Raw genomic sequence first — 20800 nt, 5'->3', positions numbered from 1 at the left:
GAAGAAGAAGAAGAAGAAGAAGAAGAAGAAGAAGAAGAAGAAGAAGAAGAAGAAGAAGAAGAAGAAGAAGAAGAAGAAGAAGAAGAAGAAAAGAAAAATAATATATATACACAACCTGGCTGTGGTGGCACATGCCTTTAATCCCAGCTCTCAGGGAGCTGGGAAGAAGGTGAATCACTGAGAGTTCGAGGTCAGCCTGGTGTACAGAGAGAGTCCAGGATAGCCAAGGTTATACAGAAAAACCCTATCTCAAAACATGCACACACACACACACACAATTCTAAACACTTATCAATAAGACAATAAATTTGGTGTTTTAATTGGGTGAAATATTTCTATGAAGATAGACAAATATCCTATAAACACATTACAAGTTTCTCAAAATTATTAGTTAATTAAATGTACAGTGAGCTGCTATCACAACTATTTGACACATAGCTGAAATAAATTCCATTCCAACCCATTGTGAAGGAAAGCATTGGAACGCCTTCCAGTCCTGTCACACTGCAGGTAAGAAGTAAAATGCTGTAGTCACTTAGAAAACAGTTGAACATTTCTGAGAAAGCTAAACACACATATGGCATTTGCTGGTGTGTTTATTCAAATCTACCTGTGGAAAATCTTATTTCCCCTGAGTATACAAGCATGTTCCTGCTTCTCTAAGGAAATAACGCAATAACATTAATGAAAATGATCACAGCAGCTTTATTTGTAATAGTAAGAAATAGAAAAAACTCACATGCTATAAAGAAGAGAAGGGACCAGCAAGCCTGCACTATATTCAAACAATGAGGTGATGCTCAGAAAATGAGGGCACACCGTAGAGGCATTTCAAGAGCAAGAAAAGCCAGACCAAAGATGGATATGTAATTTGACTCCGTTTAGATGAAGTTCTAGACCTAGAAACCAAGGCAAAGTGAGGGGAAATGATCAGTGATAGGGCAGAAAAGGGGCTTTGATAGGGCGGGGGGGGGGTTAAGAAGCAATACAATCACCAGCATGGGGAGGGGATGGCCACAAGAGCTTGAGGGTTGGTCACATTGTGTCAACAGTCAGGGCAGTATCAGGGATGATGTTCATCCTTTTCTTTGATGAGGAATCTTGGTCTATAGGATGGCACTGCCCATATTCAGGGGGGCAGTTAAATCTCTGTGGAAACAGCCTCAAAAACATACCCAGACAAGGAATGTTAGATGATTCTAAAGCCAGTTAAGACTAACCAACTCTGGGCTGTACACAATGTATAAGGGACTCCATGCCCTTGCTAGGGCCTGTGGATGCCCAGGCCATGCCCACATGCCTGCAGATCACTGGGGCTGTGGTAGTGCCTGGCCTAGCTAACGGCACAGTGATTGAGAGCATCCTTGGTTCTGGGTGGATGTAAGGCAGATGATGGATACAGAGTGCTAAGTTCTTCTGAGTAGAAGCCACCACTTCCTCAGACTATTGCTGTCCATGCTTTAAACTCAAATCTGTCCATGGAATACCTTTTTCTGTTTTCTGCTTTAAACATAAATATCCTTAACTGTATTATTTGTTTACGTTCTTTGTATTACTCACCTTGCTTTGTGATTCCATCTTACAGCATTGGAGTCTACATAATTCCTTTTAACCACTGCATAGACTGCAAAAACACAGTACAGTTGCTCTGTCCATTATCTTCTTCCATGTAGATGGTTTCTGTTAGAGACCAGGCTGCATGGTCCAGTGTTCATGCCTTTATATTCACTCTGGGATAATGGAAAACCAGGAACTGAAAGGAATGTTTTACCTCATACCCCACCCTGAGAAAAACCATTTTACCCTTTCTCTGTTCTTAAAACTCTTAACACACAAAGACCTTTTACGTAGAAAATGTCTGAAACTCGCTTGTAATACCAGAACTTAGAAAAGCAGAGGCAGGGATGTAAAGAATTTGAGGCCAGTACCCATAGGGAGCCTCCCTGTTTCCTCAGAGAAGGGAAGAAAGAAATGGGGGAGGAGGTTAAGGAGGGGACTGGGAGGGGAGGAGGAGAGGGCTGCAACCAGCCTGTAAATTAATCAAACAAATAAATTAATAGAAAGAAAGAATTTGAGGACAGCCTAATCTACATAGCAAAATTTTTTTTTCTCAAGAAAGGGAAGATAAGAGTATTTTTTGTGTGTCAAAGAAATAGTGAAATATATGTCTATGGATTTATACTTAAAGTTAGAAATGGAACTTTTTGTTTAGTTCCCTCTTACTTTAAATTTAAAATGCTTAGAAACTCTTCCAGATTGTCCAACTCTTGGTGTCCCTTAAGGATAACTGGCTATGTTTTTGATTCTTATTCCTTGTTTTACTCATGGATCCTAGAATTTAATATGCTTAGATTCTCACTCAGTTCCTCTGAGCCTTGGTTTTTTCATGTGAATGATGGGCATAACAATATCGTGAAGAACTAAAGACCAAGTGTGTGTAAGTTCTAGGCAAAGTGATTACAGTGCAGCAAGTTCATAGTTCTTTGTAGTTGATAAAGAATAAAATACATAGTGAATAATATGGTAAAGCATATAATTGTACACAGCTTTTCTTTGGAATTTGTGACACATTTAAGTGACAGCAGTGTCTCAATAGGTTAGTGTCTTTGATACTACAAGTCTGTCTTGTGGGTGAGCTTGTTACCAGTCCACCCCATCACAGCCACATGGGCCTCTTTCAGCCTGATTGACATCAAGTGATGCTGGGTCAGGTCATCTCAAGGTTGTTAGGGACCTTAAGAGATGATTTACCGCAACTGCTCATTCTCAGGGTGCAGAGACTTTGTCAAATCATCCATTGAATAAGAAGTGAGATTACCCTTGGTTTCCAGGGTCATATTGTCAAATTTTCTTTGATATTCAAGTCAGTCATTCAGGTGATTACTTTATCAGTTATTTTCATTGTTGATGGCAAAGACCTTTTAAAACAAGTTCTTTTAGGGAACTGTACTTGTTCACTGTATCAGTCACTTTGCACCACCCATTAGTTATGTATGCTGGTGACAGAGCTGTCCAGAGGTAATCAAGTCCTCGCCTGGAATTCACCAAATAACAAGGAGTCTGAGAGGAGGTGTTGTTGATGCAGGATTTACAGGAAAGTAGTGTTTCACTATCCCCAATTAAGCTTTGTTGACATGTATCCTGTAAGCTCCTAAACCAAAAGAAGCTCCGTCACAATCCTAGGACTTCTGGGCTTTACATTTCACAAACACACAGCAAATAAACAGAGGTTAGTGTCTTAGGATATATGAAGTAAAGAACACAGTTACCTGCAAAAAGCAGCTGTTTCCAAAAATCCCTTTTCAAAGACATAGACACATTTGTACATACACATGCACATACATGCATATACACATAACAACATACACATGAATAGACATGCATGTTCATATATGCAAATGCACTCATGCGTACAGATACATACGCACACTCCTACATAATACATGTACACACCTGTATGTGAAAACATTACATATACATGCAAACGTTAGCAAAAAAATTTACTTTGCAATAGGCCCCAGAGATTTAAATACTGAAACCTTTCATTTGTACCAGTAATTCATATACAGCAATATGGGGTGAAAAAGGTTAATGATGGAATTTTTTAAAGTATGTTCCATTGACTATAAATGGCAGATCTGACAGTTAAAATGAAAATTGTTCCAGAGGAAACTTTAGTCAAACTAATTATTTGAGACGTTATAAGGATGTATAATTATATTCTTCACCTTTTAAAAAAAAGTTTTATTACAAATGTGCTTTTAAAGAACAAGTAGAGAAATAAAAGCTGTAATTGTTCTTAATTATAGCTAACTGTAATTGCACTCAATTGCAATATACTGAATATCACCAATGCCTAAAGAAATCCTGGCATGAGGCAGTGTGCCCACGTTCATGAGATGAGGTATAGTTTTATGAATATTCTCTTATCTATAATTTAGCTCTTTTACTGTTGATTCCTTTTCAGTTTGTTTTATTTTATTTCTTTATTTTAGTGATTGTAGAGACATAATTGTCATCTCTGAATGTGCTGAAGGTTGTAGATTTCATCTGGGGTTGGTTCAAATTTCCCATTGCTGCAGAACAGGACATAATGGAGATGGTTCAATGAGCAACTTGGACATGACCCACTGTGGCTGACACACTGAATGCATGCATTGGAATTTTCAGAGGCAGAATGAATACCACATTTAATGTAGCCAGCAGAGGCTCTAAGAAGCAACATGGAAAATATTGAGGCTCTAAAATGACATAAACTGTCCCTCTGCTAACGATGCTTAGAATAATGTTGTTTCAAATAGGTAAAATCATCTTATTCATGAAAGGCTCTCACACGCTCTCTCTCTCCATCTCCCTCTGCCATCCCCTCTCTCACATACACACCTTATGACTATTTTCTGTATTCACAAAGGCTGGCCCTTGGTCGCTGGGGCTGAGGGAAGCTGTTGGTGACCCCTAACCGTTCCTCCTCCATGAAATGATACTTGATGGGCACATCTTCCCTTCTTGTGACTATAGGAAAGTTGATTTAACACTAACACTGTAGAATAAAAAAATAAGTTAGCTTTAAAATTATTATTACTAATTATTATTATGATTATTTTATGTGTGTGTATGTTTGTGTATGCACATGTTTATGTCATGGCATGAGCAAGGAGGGTGGAGGACAACTTTGTTGGGTCATTTCTCTTCTACCTTTACATGGGTTCTGGCGATAGAACTCAGACCAATAGGTTTGCATGGCAAAGACCTTTGCCTGCTGAGCCATCTAACTGTATCAAGAAGTGGGCTTTTTGCCTTTATGGAAAGAGAGTATTTTATTATATAAAGGCAACTTCTTTGGACAAACATAATACAGAAGAAACAAACAAACAAACAAAAAAAACCAGTCTGTTGTTACATCAAAACAACCTTCATTTCTCCTCTTTTCTGTGGTTGGCTGCTAAGAGCTTTCAGCCCTAATGTCAGAGTTACTTATGATATAATTTCTGGTGCATTTTTTAAAAAGGAAAGAAAAAAAAAAAACACCATTGAGCTTCATATTCTTCATTTCTTCATTTTCACTCTTCTGTTGGTCAGGCCTGAGTTCAAGAAGGCCTTCTAAGGAACTATCCATGTGACAGAGAACACTGCCGGCCCCAGCCTCAGGTGGCAACTCTCTGTCCCTTATGTCACAATATTGACTGGAGGCCAGAAAGGCCATGAGGACTCAGTTCCAGTTTGTATTCCTCAAAGACCTCCTAGCACCAGACAGGAGGCATACGACAACCCAAAGCTAATCTAGACATTGAGAAAGTGCAAGACACCTCTTCATTTCCTTCATCATGTCACTTCACCCTAGAAACCCTCATCTGCACTGCCCTCCCTCTTTTCCCCGTCTTCCATTCCTCTGCTGCATTCCGCCCTCAGCAGCCTCCACCACACAGACGTGTCGATGGCTACCACCTTGACCTTGCACTCTTCTTCAAGTCAGTGGCTCTTACATTTTAGATTTGTAGAAAGATGGGCACGCCTAAGACTAAAAGCATCCTTCCTCTTGACAAATGGAGTCTGCTTTGCCAGTCGTGACTTTGGTGGTGGGTATTCTGCAAATCAAATCTTTCCAGATTTTTTTCACCAAAGCTTACCTTCGCAGAGGAGTTCAGTGGGTTGGAGGCAGGGGTCAGTGGTGGGGTCATTGTCTAGCACACATAGGCTCTCAGTTCAGTCCCTAGCCTCTTAGCTATTCACCCTTGTCCACCCACTTGGCTATTCACATGTGGCTATGCCTTCCCCACCAGATATGGGAGCCATTAGAAACCCTTCCTCCCTCCTTCCCTCCATTCATTCCTCCTTTCCTTGTTGCTGTTGTCAGTATTCTGTCACAGGAGAGACAGGAGAAACTAATCCATGCCCTTACATATGACTGGTCTGGATTTTGTGTGTATGGTTTTGCATTTCCTTTTCATCTCTGAGAGTACAATTTGGTAATTGAAACTTAACGTGCCATTTCCAAGCTCAGCAACTGTCCTCCAGGCCTGGTAACATTTGCCACTGCTAAAGTCTGTGTAAATGTGTTTTAATGAGCAGGAATTGTTGCTGATGACCTATTCAGGTACTTGCTATTTCACATTATTTAAGAGGGTAGGATCACTGAATGTTGAGAGTTACAATGATGGATACACAGAGACAAGGATACGTGGAAGCCTCCTTATCCCATAGTGCCACTGACGGTGCTGAAGACAGGCTCATCTTCCTAGGAGGGTTCATGAGCCAAGTGCCAAAATGGCATATGTGAAAGAAAAGAAAATAAGAGCCCTTAATACTACCTCAAAGCGACAGAAGGGACAGCAGTACCATTTAAACAGTGGCCTCTTTTGTGGACCAGTCAGGCCAGATGCACTCTTTGCAGTGCTGATGAAGAGAAACCTCCAGCAATTTGATTTTTAAGGCACTTGAGCACAAGGACACAGACAATAGCGGGCGTTTGCAGCCGTGTCACATAAAGAATACTAAAATATTATGAATATGTCTTGAGCCAAGTAAAATCTTAAGCAACATCTCTGTAGATGAAAACGAGGACTATCAGAAGGAAACTGGACAGAACTTGAATTAGATTCCATTTTTTCTTAACTGTGTTGGCCCTTCTGACAATCTGAGTGCATGCCTGCTCGCTCTCAGAGGCAAGCCTCTAGCTCCAAACTCTGCCCACTCGTTTCGGCACCTGTCCTGGGGGATTTGGTAAACAGAAGTCCAGTCTTCCATGGTGCCAACTCTCAATAGGCCAGAGCCTGGAGCCTGTCTGGATATTGATGTGAAAATTCAATCCCAAAAGTGTATTGGGTGACATAAAGGGAAATGCTACCTCCCAGATGTTTGCTTTTAAGCTGAAAGGTGTAGAGAGTTTCATCCACCCCCAGCTTGTATCCCAGCAAAGCCAGACACCAGACGCATGTCTGTTACACAGGAGGGCATTAGTACCAACGGGTGGTATCTCTCAGAGAAACCTGCAGTTTCCTCAGTGACTGACTAGCTGAGATCATCACAGGGTCTGGTCTTCCCTTGTCCTTGTCAGCATTTTGAATTTACACTCCAAGTCAGCATAGTGGTGTTCGTTTGTTTCTAAATAGATGCTGTCTGCCTCAGGGTATTCCAGGAAGAGTCACTGAAAATAGGGGGAAGCACAAGTGGAAAGGAAAGAGATGAGTGTAGGAAACAAGCACGGAGTAGAAGAGGCTGCCTTTAAGGCATCCTCGGATTTCCTGAGTTAGGCCTTAGAGGTGGTCCAGAAAAACCTCCCTATGTAAAACTATAGCTCCCCCCACTACCCTAGGTTTCACTTTCTCTCTACTGGTCACATTTCATTTTTCTTTTTTTGTTGTTGTGAGTTTTGTTGTTGGTTCTGGTGGTGGTGGTTTGTTTTTTTTTTTCGAGACAGGGTTTCTCTGTGTAGTCTTGGCTGTCCTCGACTTGCTTATTCATAATGACCCTCCTGCCTCTGCCTCCCTGAGTGCTCAGATTAAAGGCGTGTGCCACCATGCTCGGCTCACTTCATTCTTCTTAATAACATCTATTATATAAAACTGAATTTTGTGCTTTCCATGCTCCTGCCTAAGCCTCAGATGACCGAAAACAAGTAGCAATATTCCCAAAGTCCTCTGTTCCTGAGTGACTCTTAGAAAGTGATCGCCGCACCCTGTTTCATTGCAAATGAAACAGTTTGAGATGTTTTCCTTACCAGTTTCTGTGCGCTTTTAAATTTTAGTGTTCTAATCTCAGGTAAAGTCTACCAACAGAAAGCAGAAGCAGTTATGATACATGTTATGTTACATAACAAGCAGTTATGGCTACTTCCTTCGAAAGTAGCCAGAGATGTTCATAGACAGTAACCAGAAATGTGGTCAAGCACTGCATGCTTCACACTGCCGTCACACACAGCCTTGCAACGTTATGTGATGTGATTAACTTTCACATTTGCCGCAGTGAACTTAATCACGCTTGTCTTCTTTTTCTCTAACAGAGAAACTGCCACCGAGTTAGCTGGAAGTCCACCGAGGTGAGCAGCTGGCTTTTCTTTACACTTCTCCTGATTTTTGAAACATACAGGGAACAGCGTTGTGTCCTTTTTAAGTGGGCTCCTCATTTTCTCTTATCATTGTGCTAAAAAATTCTGTACGAGTCACTGGGTCACATGGAAGTGAGAGCATCAAGAAGTAACAGGCTAATATCTATGTATGATTTTGAGAAGTTATTCTCATTCTTTTTATGTCTTTAGAAAGATAGTTGATGAAGATAGATAGATAGATGATAAATTATAGATGACAGATAGATAATAGATGATATATACACAGATGAGTGATAGAAGATACATAGATAATAGTGACTATATTTGCTCCAGAAATCATGAAAGTGTGACTCCTTATTAGAGTCAAAAGATTTGCTAGTCAGAGATATTTTGTGGGTTTTTTCTTCAATGTATCAATTATTATTGTATTCAGAAGTTGATGATTTATTAAAAAAAAAAAAAAAAAAAAAAAAAACCATGGTACCCCTAAACAACCTGATCAGAGTTTTTGGTGATTAAAAACACATTTGAAATTCTCTTCATGGTTTAAATAAGAAAAATAAATCAACAGGGTGGCCATCTTTTAAAAGACATTTTACTGAATACTGTGCATCTAGTCTGACCTTAGCACCAAAACTTCTGCTCAGTCTTTGAAGGTGCTTAATGCCCATTTGAGAATCAATTAACATGACATGGGGCATTGGTTTGGAGCTGCTGAATGTCCATTAACATAATCTCAAGAACAGAACAAAGAACAAGGAGTGTGATTCTAAATAGCACTAGGAAACAGGTTAAGGAGCATCGAAATCTGAACGAGATGAGAAGCAGTTGAGCTGCTTTTTGTATGTTAAAAAAAAAAAACTTGCTTATAGACTCATAACTGATATTGCCCCAAAAACTAGTTTGGTGTGATCCAAATATTTAGCGTACTGTGTATGTCCATTCTTTGGATAGTATCTCAAAGAAGTATCCCAAAGGTGTGCCAGCTTGCAAGATTAAACCTCTGAGCATGTTCTGTCGTATGTGTCAGTGCTGAGTTTGTTTGTCATGGTGCTTTCCACTTGGAAAATGTCTGTCATCAGTAGCTGAGCATCCCATCATTTACAGGGGATGGGGGAATTGTGTGTCTACTTATGTTTGTGGTGAAGAAGTTAATCCTGAAATAATGGAATGAGAAATGGCTTCCAAACTTTTATATTATGGCTAAGACATGGACCACCTCTGTTTTGTCAGGGAAGACCCACGCCATGCTGTAATCATACAGACGAAAATTGCTCATATGTCTGAAAATCTGCAGAGCCTCCTGAATTCTATTAAGCAGTGCTTTATTGTGAATACCAAGCAGCCATTTGCGTATTCCCCTGGAATGATCTTTCTGTTGTAGTTGGTTTATTACCCGAGGGACAGAACGCTCTCTCCTTGAGTTTGGTGGGTGGTATTTTGGTAATGAGCCTATTTATTTTTTGTCATGAAATTTTTCTTGTCCTATTGTTGAATGATGTTGAAAATCAACAGCATGGTGGCAGCCCTGTTCTAACTGCAACTTGCAGTCACAACTTTCATGCGTGTGTGAACGTATGAGAAATAAGGTGAGTTGTTTCTCAATGAGGCTTCTAATACAGCCTCGGGTACTCTGTTGGCTTTCTCTAGGGGCAGCTTGGGCTATATCCATTGACAAGTATTTCCCTTCTCATATTAACATAAAATAACATAATTATTTCACAATGAATGTTCCCCTTGGTGCCTAGACTCTTTTTTTTGGCAAGCATTTGCTCACACAGCCCAGCAGAATTCCATCCCTTGTTCAGCTGTCCTCCTGTCTTCAGATGTCTTCAACCTGTCACTGGAAAATGAGCCCTCTGATATCTGAGTATCATTTAGAACAAGGCATCTGTAGTTATTTTGTTTGTTTCTCAGCTAATGATTAGTGGAACATGACACTTGGAGTTTTTTATCCTTTTAGTCATAAAAGCATGCTTTTGCTGTGACATCTAAGAAAAATGGAAAATTGCAATCCAGGCAACTGCTAGCTTGTGATACGTGGCTAGGAAGGAAGACAGTGGGATTTTATAGCACTGTTATGATTCTGTGTTCATTGGCTTTGACTGTCTTAAAATTTTCCAAAAGGCCTTTTACAGCTGTTTGGGGTTGGGGGTGGGAGTGGGGGTTGGAATATTTCACCTTTAATGGCCTTACATGCCTTTAATTTTAGGTCGTCGGCCACAGGTTGATAATACTCTGTACAAATGCACAAATCAGGCGGCATGGATTATATCTCAAAAGCTGAAAATGCTTTGAAGTTGAAACAATATACATGCACAAGGTACTTGAAGAAGCGTCAGCTTCATTCTCCATTGCTGATGATAGCCTAAATGCATTTCTGAATTCTTGCTGTTGCTGAAATTAAAGCTTAGTAATAATATGTCACTGGAAAAAATATTCGATTACATGAGCAACATGCACTCTAAGCAATGTAATTATATTATAAATATTAAAAACCAATGATCTTGTCAAGATTAAAACAAACATTTAAACCAACTCCCTATAATACTCGTCTTGAAGTGTTCCACAAATGGGATGTGCTCCCTTCCTTAAACTGTGAAAACAATCATTTTTTCTTGCATATGGTTTCTTGCTTTTATTTTACATGCAGCAAAAGGCAATTCAGCAATCTGAACACTCTATTATAACCATTTGTGTGTGTGTGTGTGTGTGTGTGCGTGCATAGTCATGTATATGTGGGTAAATATATGTAGAAGCCGCAGGACAAACTCAAGTGTCATTTTACAGGTGGCATCAACCATTGTTTCTGTTGTTGAATTGTAGGTTTGCTTCTTTTTTTCTCTTTTTTTTGGGGGTGTGGGGTGTGGAAGGAGATCTCTCACTGCCTTGAAGCTCAGCCAGTTGGGCTGGCTGGCCATTGGAACCCCCTTTCTTCCCTAGGGATCTACTTGTCTGTCTTGGCCTTCATGTGCTGGCATGGCAAGCTCATGCCACCATGCCTGGCTGTTTAAATGGTTCCTGGGAATCTATGTCAGTCCTTGTTCTTGCAAGATGAGCACCTTGCCAACTTAGCCACCTCTTCACCCTACAATGATGGTTTCCAATTCTGTTTTTTTCTATTGAAGGGTAGTTAGTTTAGGTAGGTGTGTTCAAAATAAAAAATGCTGAGATCCCGGGTGTTCAATGGAGTTGAGGCACTAAATTAACTATAAGCTGAGTTTTTAATGTAAATGATGCCTATACAAAGAAAAATTTTATTTTGTGAACAGAGTAAAGCTATACAAAAGCTTTCCAGAAACTCCGGTTTTACTATCACCACGTGTCATCGGCTGCTGTTTTTGAAAGAGAGAGAGGGACTTCAATTCCCTGTTAACATGGCCCTGGTTATAGACTTAACGGTATGGAAAATAAAGGGATTTAATGGACCTTCATAAACGCTTCTTAAGTACTACAGGAGTGATTCATGAGCCAGCTCCTCTACACCATCCCTCCAACTCAAGATACTCTGCCAAGAACATGAAGTGTCAGTCAATGAAACTGAAAATAATTAGGCATGTGGACCAGCTGCTTTCTTCTACTGGATTTTTGCATCAGTCAGTGGAAATCAAAGCTAAGGACAAATGTTATAAAGGAAAAACTTCATATTTTTCACACGTTCAAATTCAACACCTTAGTAATTTTTTTTCTTGCATCTTCTGTGATGGTGGGGGAAAAAATACTACCATGACATCCCTAGATCTTGTAATTCCCAGCATGCTCTTCTCTCAGATTCACTAATTGCATCCCAATGAAACCTTAGTACATCGGCCTAAGCAATTAGTCTCCATATACCACACTAGCATTTGGTTGGAGTTTTTTTTTAACATTTCTGAGCCTAGCCATAGGCAGCGTGACACTCTCCACTATAATTTCTAGGCTCTGGATCTGCCTCTCCATCGTGAGAGGAAATGACAACCACCCTGTGGGTAACTGTTCTAAAGAATGAGGAGATTCACTAGATTAGGTACATCGTATGCATTTTTGACTTAGTGGTATTTTCAGCTTACTATTGATCCCAACATACCTCTCCTCATACGTCAAGAAGAATCCATTTGAGCACTAGAACCCCCAGTTCCTGAAGCACGGGGACAGAGAACTAGTGTTTGAGACCCTCCACCAAGAAAATAAAATTGTCTGGGACTATCAGGTCCAAGTCACTCCATTGTAGTTTTACATGGGGAGTACTGACACTTGAGTACTGATTCTGGGGTACTGACTGATACTGGAGTAGTGATATTATGTGTAGGGCTTTGTTTTCTGAGGTTGGAAATGGAATTCACCATTTATCATCAACCGTATTTCTGTCATGGATGCGCCTGGTCAAGAAGCAACAAAGAAGAAAGATGGACGCAAAGGGAATTAAGATAAGCTCAGATGGCTCAAGTTGCTACTTGTGGCTCTAGAGAGTTTAAGGTCAAGGCTTTAGTTCTCTGTGGAAGCTTTGGTAGCTAACACAAGCTCATATTTTTCATTGTCGTCATACAAAATCTGTCTCCCTTGAGACCCTTAGAAAGTAGTGGATAAATACGCTGGTTCTCCAGGTCAGCTAAGAGCTGATGGACACCTACTTCCTCCCTTCTTCATAATGCCCAGGAAACAACAGTCCCCTCTACTGTCCTGGGACCTGCATCCAGTGTGGTTCTATATTGATAGGTTTACTTATTTGTTCACTGATTTAACAAAGGTAGGTTGTTGCATTCACTTTTAAACTCTATTTTATTTGGGGCATTTAAGCCTTTCCCTCCATCCCATCAACTCTTTAGCCCTAAGTAAGAAAGAGAAGGTTAGTGGGGAGAGGAGGCACAGAACCTTCTACATCTCCCAGCTGTTTAGGGTCGCAATCTCCGTCAACAGCAAATGCAGCAAGCCGCTGTTTCTCTTCATCTTTCTTTTCCAAGCTGCCATGCCGTTTGTCTCTGGACTCTCCAAACTGCCACACATCCTTTTTCTGGGCTCTCATATCACCCAGAATCCTAGATCATGACCCTCTCCATGCTGCACGAGGCAGGCCCTTACCAGCTGGCAAAGACCACGACCCACAGGAGGCAGTTATCAGCTGTACAAACTAAAGCCAGAACTAAAATCCCACACTTGGTATCAAAACCAAAACATATTTGCATAACATAACTGAGTTCTTAAAGGAACCAAAACTTCCATTACAGTAGGCTGAATGCTTTGAATATGCCGAGAGTAGACTATGTGGGAGAAAATAGATGAAACACCAGTTCTTCTGTCTGGAACCTTAATCGGGTAGGGAAGGCACAGGCAGGTAAACCCAGTGCTTGGCACACAGTGCTTTGTGGGTAGGACAAACAGAAAAACACCTGCGGTGCTTAGCATGGTAAGAACTTGGTAAGTGGCAGGAAATCTCGGGTACACTTGGGAGAGAGTATCTGCACTAAAGTTAGCCTCTGGGATCATCTGTGGGGGTTGTCTTGATTAGATGAATTGATGTAAGAAGATCTATCTTAATGTGGACAGGATCATGGCAGGGAGGGGGATTCTGGGCTGTATAAAAGAAGGAAGCAAGCTGAGCACATGGTTCAGTTTGTTGTTCTGCCACTGCAAATCCTGGCCTCCCTCTTCTCATTGCCATCATTTCTGGCCCACTGGCTTTTCTCCATCCTTCCTTTCTCAGAGAGCCCTCTCCCGGGCACTTGCCCTCAGCAGCTCCTCCCGAGATACATTTGCCCCTGGTCCCATTGCCATCTTGTGTTGTCTGTCCAGCAGTTGTCATTATCTTTTCATACTCTGTTCATGGCCACCATGTGCTGTCCTCCTACTCAGACCCAGAACACTGTCTTCTTTGCCTGTCCAATTTGTTACACACTTGGCAAGACCCAGAACAGAACTGTTTGTGGTGCCCAGAGTGGTGGCTATAACCTCAGCACCCAGGGAGGCAGAGGCAGGGGGATCCCTGTGAGTTCAAGGCCAACCTGGTCTACAAAGTGAGTCCAGGATATCCAAGGCTACACAGAGAAACCTTGTCTCAAAAGAAAAAGTTTGTGGAATGACTTCGTAAGTCCCCATTTTAGAAACAAGGAAACTGAGATCTAATCTGCATTTTGCTCTTCTTCCTTCTCCTCTAGGTACTCTGTCATCTCCCTCTTCTTCCTCTCACCTCCCAAATGATCTTCCACTCATTTTTTGGGGGGTTAGGTATAAGCCATAGTTGCAAGCAAAGTCTATCCCCAAAGCTCATGCTTATAAACAAATATTCACGTGAAAAAAGATATATCGCTTGTTTATATATTGTCTAAGCCTGGCTTTGCTCTGTAGTGTCAGAGTTGATTCACTGTGATAAAGCATAGCCTGGAAACATGAAAGTATTTTGTGTTCATTTTATATAAATGTTTCCTACCCCTCTCCTAGATACAGAGTAGTAGAGATAGTTTCTGTAAGGTTTTCTCAGCCCTGAACAATTTTATATTCTTTCTCTTATTTCCAAAGTCTCCAATGACAGCATGTATGCCATCTAATGATGTCATTTTCCAGAAGACTTTTATGCCTTTTATAATAAAGAAAAAAATCTTGAGAACCCAAGTCTACCCCTAATGCTTAGACCTATGTGGAAGATAGCAGGCACTGAATAAATATTTGCATAATGTTTGACTTTCTGAGTGAGTCAATATTTGAGTTAATTAGTAGATGTTTGAATGAATGAATGAATGAATGAGTGAATGAATGGATGTTTGAGCTGAGATGGCAGAGGAAAAGGACCAGAGCAATCTCCAGTGTTGGAGCAGGTGTGTGATTTCTACCATCCCTCTTCCCACTGTGCTCACTGCTTCATAATTTTTAACACCAAGAGGGTTTCATCTGTTTGGCTGGGAAGTTGTTAAGCTAAGGTTGACTCTTCATAAGCTGTCTAAAGGAGCTGAATGTCAGTAGAGAGCCTGCAAGACTATGCGTGGGGCTCAGGCAAACCTGAATTCTCTACCTGCCATTTCCTGATTATGCTAATTCAGTCTATCTACCTCTATTTCTCATTTATAATTTGGAGAGCTAATATTCATTTCATAGAGTCAATATGAGGAGATAATCCGTGTAAAGCTGTTAACTAAGTGCCTGGCACACATCCACAGTGGCTACATAGTTACTGTTACCGGGGTTCATTCCAGGCTAGCGTTAGCTAGTTGTTTGTATCAACACTTGAATAGTGTTGCTATGTAGAAGGTGATATCACACTTCATTACAAGAAGATGCACAGCAAAATACTCCATCTCCTGTGCTCTGGATTCAAAGGCCAGTCTCTATTCAGATTCCTGCCGAGTCATTAGCTCTGTGAACTTCCGTACAACCCTTCACTTTCTCTGTAAAGGGGACAATAACAGAACAATGTTTCTGAAAAATAAGTGGCAAGATACATGTAGAGTGCATTCACAGTGTTTTCTTTTATCAGCATAAAGAAATTCAGGTAGAATGAATGGTGAAGTTGGAGATAGAGAGAATCTTATGTATATGCATATATAAGCCGCTAATTCAGATGTCACTTCTCAGTGCCTGGATTTCTGTCTAATTAGGAATGACATGATTGGTGGTTTAAAGCCAAGTTTGCCACGGGTTGAGGATATGGCTCTGGGGATAATGCATAGCTACACAAGATGAGGCCTGGAGTCCGGATCACCAGAGCCAGGGGAAAATCCAGGCAGACGTGGCTGCTACTCACGATCCCAGCATGGCGGAAGCAGAGGTAGGTGCCTGGAGAGGGCCAGCCAACGTGCAAGCTCTCGGTTCAGTTAAGTGATGCAGAATCGATAAATAAAGTAGACATAGATAAACCCTGATTCTCTATATACCCAAACATACACATTCACACACACACAAACACACACACACACACACACACACACACACACCATAATTTAATGCTTAGAATACTTTGTTTTACTATTTGAGAGAGAGAGAGAGAGAGAGAGACTGTGTGTGTGTGTGTGTGTGTGTGTGTGTGTGTGTGTGTGTGTGTGTAGCCATTTTGCTCTGTTATTATACATGAAAACAGTGATTGGCCGAGGCTAGACTACAGACAGACCCTGACTTACAGTGATTCAAACTAAAGTTTCTCAGGCTGATGATGGCACAAGAGAGCCACCCACTCAGAGTAAACCACACTTTGCATTTTGAATTTTCTCTTTCAATGGTTAGAGATATTGATTCCGCTCTTCTCTGATAATGTGCACAGTTTCATGGGCCCATGGTTCCCAGTCAATGGGCCCAGCCAATGCCCTGAGTGCTGTACATTGCCAGTGTTCCAGTACCTTGTATGAGAAAGCCTCCACTTGATTAACTCAGGCTCTCTGTCAGGTGATTTTGCCAAACCGTAAGCTGTTACAAGGGTTATAAGCACCTTTAAGAGAAGGTGGATAAAGTGATGGCATTTAATAGGCGAGGCGCACTTTCCATTTGGGGATATTTTGAACTTGTGATGAGCTTACGGGGATGTGGCCTGATGGTGGGTCGAGGAGCACCTGAATATGAAATTATTTGTCATCAATCACAGACGGCTCCATCCAGAACATGGTTTTCATTAATTCTCCAAAGCACCTAAATCAAAACATTTCATTCTTTATAGATGTTTTTAAGAGTGTAGTGACGGAATTAAATTACACTTGTTTTATAATATGGTGTTCTGATGTGTAACACACTATTAAAGGAAGGATCCTTACAAGGAAAACTTCAGAATATCATTAAGTTACTCACTGCCTGACCTATTTAGACTGATCAGATTCTTTTTGTTGTAGACTACATAATTAAATTTTAAATGGAACATGATAAAGAAATTATACTGGTGATCTCCAGAGATTTGATACCCTATTTGGCTCTTTATAAGAGTCTAGCAAAGACATACTTTAAAATTTAATAAAGGCCTGCCCTAATTTTTTTTTCCTTTTAGGTTTTTTCTATCTGTTCTATAATTCAATGCTCTGTTACCTGATCCATACGTGTTATCTGAAATAAATGTTAAAAATAAAAAAAAAATTAAAAGCACACTTATCCCAATTTGAGAATTCCATTATTTGTGGATGAGTGCTTTTGTGCAGCAATTGAACTTTTTTAAGATAAAACCTGCCATTTCCCGAGTTCTGTCACTGTTGAGAATTGGGGTTCTGTCTGGCTGTTTGTGGAAGCATTCAAGTCTTCAGAGTTCACAGAGCAAAAAGGTAGAAAATAGTTTCTGTCTAAGACACAATTTTATAATTGGAGTTTATTTGCTATATAAAAGTTCTACTTCCTGAGAACATTAAACACATGCTCGCACACGTGGGTGTACACACACACACACACACACACACACACACACACACACACACAGAGCACTCTCAGGTAAAAGAGCCACTGCAGGAAAATGATCCCTAGCTTGGGGATCCTAAGAATTATTGCAACCTCTCAAAGAAATAATTTTGCTTCACAACGTTTTCTCACTTGGTTTTCATCTGCCATTGAAAAGATACTGTGAAGATAAAATTAACTCTTGAAGATAAAATTAACTGAGGAAACTGAATGGTATAAGACACACTCACATGGGAGAAAAGTTTTGCTCTGCTGATGGGTTTCACATTTTGCTGTCCCCTCAACTTTGGCCAAAAAAGGGATGCAGGCAGGAGAGTCTCTCCTGAGTTCCCCCCTTTTGATAGCACCATAAATTTTTTTACCCCCATTGTTATTTGACATTGTCAAACAAGCAAAAGCATATAAAGATCCAAAATATATTCTTTTTGGCTGTAAATAGTTTTTAAGCTTTATTAACATTCTTTTCTGATTAGGTTTCGTAAATGTTTCTATCGTGTATTTTCCTTTCCCCTCTTTTTATTTGCAACATAATTTGTGCATGCATACAGTGTCATTTTTGGTTTTCCTTAAAGTCACAAACACTGCATAAAATGGCGCAGTGACACAGCCGAGATGTTGCAGTGGCATAGCCAACAGAGAAAATGCATTCACTATCGAGCCTAGCCCGTCCTTACCCCTGTACCCGTCACACTCACCAGGGAACAGTACAACTTTAATGGATGCTAAAGAGAATGTGAGCTGGGAACATGACTGTCCAATGAATAAGTGGAATTCTACTTTCCTATAAATGCGTCATTTGGGACCCTCATTCTTCTACACTCACACCTGCAGAACCCAAGCCTACATCTACAATATGATGACAACTGGTGGTCCTTAGTTCATTGGAGGACACTAAAACCTCCTTTCAAAGCAGGGAAGAAAAGGTGTTCCCTGGTTAGGCTTCTGTGCAGAACTCCCAATTCAAAAGCTAAAATATTGAGTGGATAATGAAGACGCTGATTGGCATAATAAGTGAGGAAGCATTAAAAGGAATGTGCTGACATTAGCAATGGCATGGTTTCCTGCTACACCATGAGTACCCATGTGAGCAAGGAAATTATGTGATCTGGCTACAGAGGATACAAAGTAAAATGATCTTGTTTTAAGAGTCAAAGATCCAACTAAAAAAAAAAATATGGAACTCACCAGAGAGAGAGAGTATAATGCTAATTACAATGGCTAGAGGCTTTGGGTAGAAGCAAACAAGGGAAAGTTGGTTAAAGGTTATAGAATTAAATTACAAAAAATGACTTTGGGAATATCTATCTATTGTGCTTGTAGAGCATGGTGGCTACAGTTAGTAATAATGCAACACATTTGAAGTTTGCTAACTGTATATTTTAAATGATCTCATTATAAAATATTAAACATATAAGGTAATGATATATAACTAACTTATTTAATTATGCTTCAATGCATACATGTCAGAATGTTAATATATGTGTTTTATGTGTTTTTTATTTGTCAATTAAAATAGTTATAAGTCAATACTAAGCAAGATATTCCAAAATTTAAAAATTTAACTGTAATAATAAAAAGTACATTCTCTTTTGATACAAAGTTTGTCATATTATTTATTTTTAAAATATTGAAAATGTCAGTTACCATATAAACTGACCAGATATTTAAGTGCAGAGGAGAGAAAAAACTTATATATGATACTTGAAAAAAAGAAAACATTGGAGGAACCTCTCGGAGACAAGAAGTAGCAGCAATAATTCAAAGAGCCAGGAACATGGAGTGTTCAGGGATGGTAGTTTGCCAGCTACTCCCACCCAGGTGGCTCGTTGAGAAAATAATGAAACATGAGAGGAGAATTAGGTAAAGGCTTTAGAGTTCCTAAAGAATTTGCTTTTTATTTGTTTGGTTTTTGTTTTGTTTGGGACTTTTGTCTGTTTGTCTGCATGTTTGTTTGTCAGCAAACCATAAGCAGCCTTTCAGCAAGATAAGGATGGAACTCAGAGGATGCACAAACGAGGTTGATGTGCTGGTGTCCTGCAAAGACCACTCACTACTGAGGGGAGTGCCACTGGGCTGTGAGTGCCTAGTAAGGCCCATCCTCCTCGCCTTACTATTTTCAAACCTACCCTAGCCTCCCAGGACTCTGCTATCCATCAGGCTCATGACTAAATGAAAGACACAAATTTTTCTAAACAGTTTGGGTGATGAGAATTAATGCATGCACTGGTCATTGTAGAAACAAGAAAGGAATGGATTACAGACAATGTTGAAAAAGTAAGAACAAATTAACTTTACCTACTTAAGTTCAGATGTTAAAAAAGCAAACATGGGATGAAATTCCAACAATTCCAACCAAAACCATGGAGGTTTAAAGCAAGCGCTTGTTGGAAATGTGGAGCTTTAATGAGGATTGTTTTGTATTAAGTTTGGGGTAAATTTAGGTCAAGGGATGGAGTTTGAGGGTAAGTTCTGAATGCCAGATGGGTGTCTTGAGCATTTAATATGAAAATATGTTGTGTACTGTTTACATGGAGGCTTAGAAGAAGCCATTTTGAGTTTCCAATGATTCTGCAGTTGTTTTGCTTGTTTGTTTTTTCATGGGGGAATATTTTTCCAAATTAGAAAAAATATGCAAAGCAGATTGAGATTCTTTGACAACAATGTTGATGCAGAGATAATGTAATACACAAATGGCTCCTTAACTTATCTGGGAATTTCTCAAGAGAAAAGGGTATAAAGACTGTCTGGGACAGCTCAATAACCATCTTTTTCATGACAATGATAGAAAGGTCTGTATCTGACACCATTAAAGGAGATTCTTAGCAACAGAGTTGTGTTCTTTGCGTATTCTTGATCAGCCTTTCCCAGTTTGGCCTGCACGATCTTGGCTTATTTCATCATGCCTGGGGCTTCGTCTTTTCTGCGTTCTTGCCTAGAGCCTTGGCAGTTGAGAGTTTCCAATTGAGAAAGTCCGATCTAAGTTCAACTTCCATGATGCAAGACTCTACCAGAGTGAACTGAAGCCCAAGTTTCACATGTTTTTTTCACCAGTTTAGTCATCTAGCTCCAGACTTGCCCAATTTTTTTTTTAAGTGTAAAGTTTCTGTAATAGCCCAGGGGATTGTTTGGCATGAGTTTCGAACTACTTAGAGACAATCAGTAGGGAAAACAGGTCATGAAGTGATTAATAGCTGACATAGTGTTTCATCCTGAGGTCCTCGAGGTCTGAGGGTTCTCTATTCTGTTTGTTGGTATATGTGTCCACTCAGGGTCAGATGGGGATGAGTGTGAGGTTGAGAAAACTATGCTCATGTTTCTAGCAGTGACAAAGTATGGCCACATTTGGTAATAAAAAGAAAGAAAGAAAGAAAGAAAGAAAGAAAGAAAGAAAGAAAGAAAGAAAGAAAGAAAGAAAGAAAGAAA

The 20800-nt window shown here is 40.1% G+C and overlaps 1 protein-coding gene across 2 annotated transcripts in view; it reads left to right on the top strand.

Moving 5' to 3' along the window:
• The window catches only part of Celf2 (CUGBP Elav-like family member 2), an 837937-nt gene that overhangs the window by 387829 nt on the left and 429308 nt on the right, over positions 1 to 20800 (top strand). For both annotated transcript variants that reach the window (XM_055593762.1, XM_055593759.1), the window contains one exon: positions 8000 to 8035. Coding sequence is in view for 1 of the 2 variants with exons in the window: in XM_055593759.1 (XP_055449734.1) it covers positions 8000 to 8035 (36 nt within the window). In the remaining variant the exon portion in view is untranslated. The remainder of the gene's footprint in view (positions 1 to 7999; positions 8036 to 20800) is intronic.

The sequence above is a fragment of the Psammomys obesus genome, unplaced genomic scaffold (genome assembly GCF_907164565.1).
Source record: "Psammomys obesus unplaced genomic scaffold, mPsaObe1.curated_primary_1811, whole genome shotgun sequence".
NCBI classification, from domain to species: Eukaryota; Metazoa; Chordata; class Mammalia; order Rodentia; family Muridae; genus Psammomys; species Psammomys obesus.
This window is presented reverse-complemented; position numbering and strand designations above follow the sequence as displayed.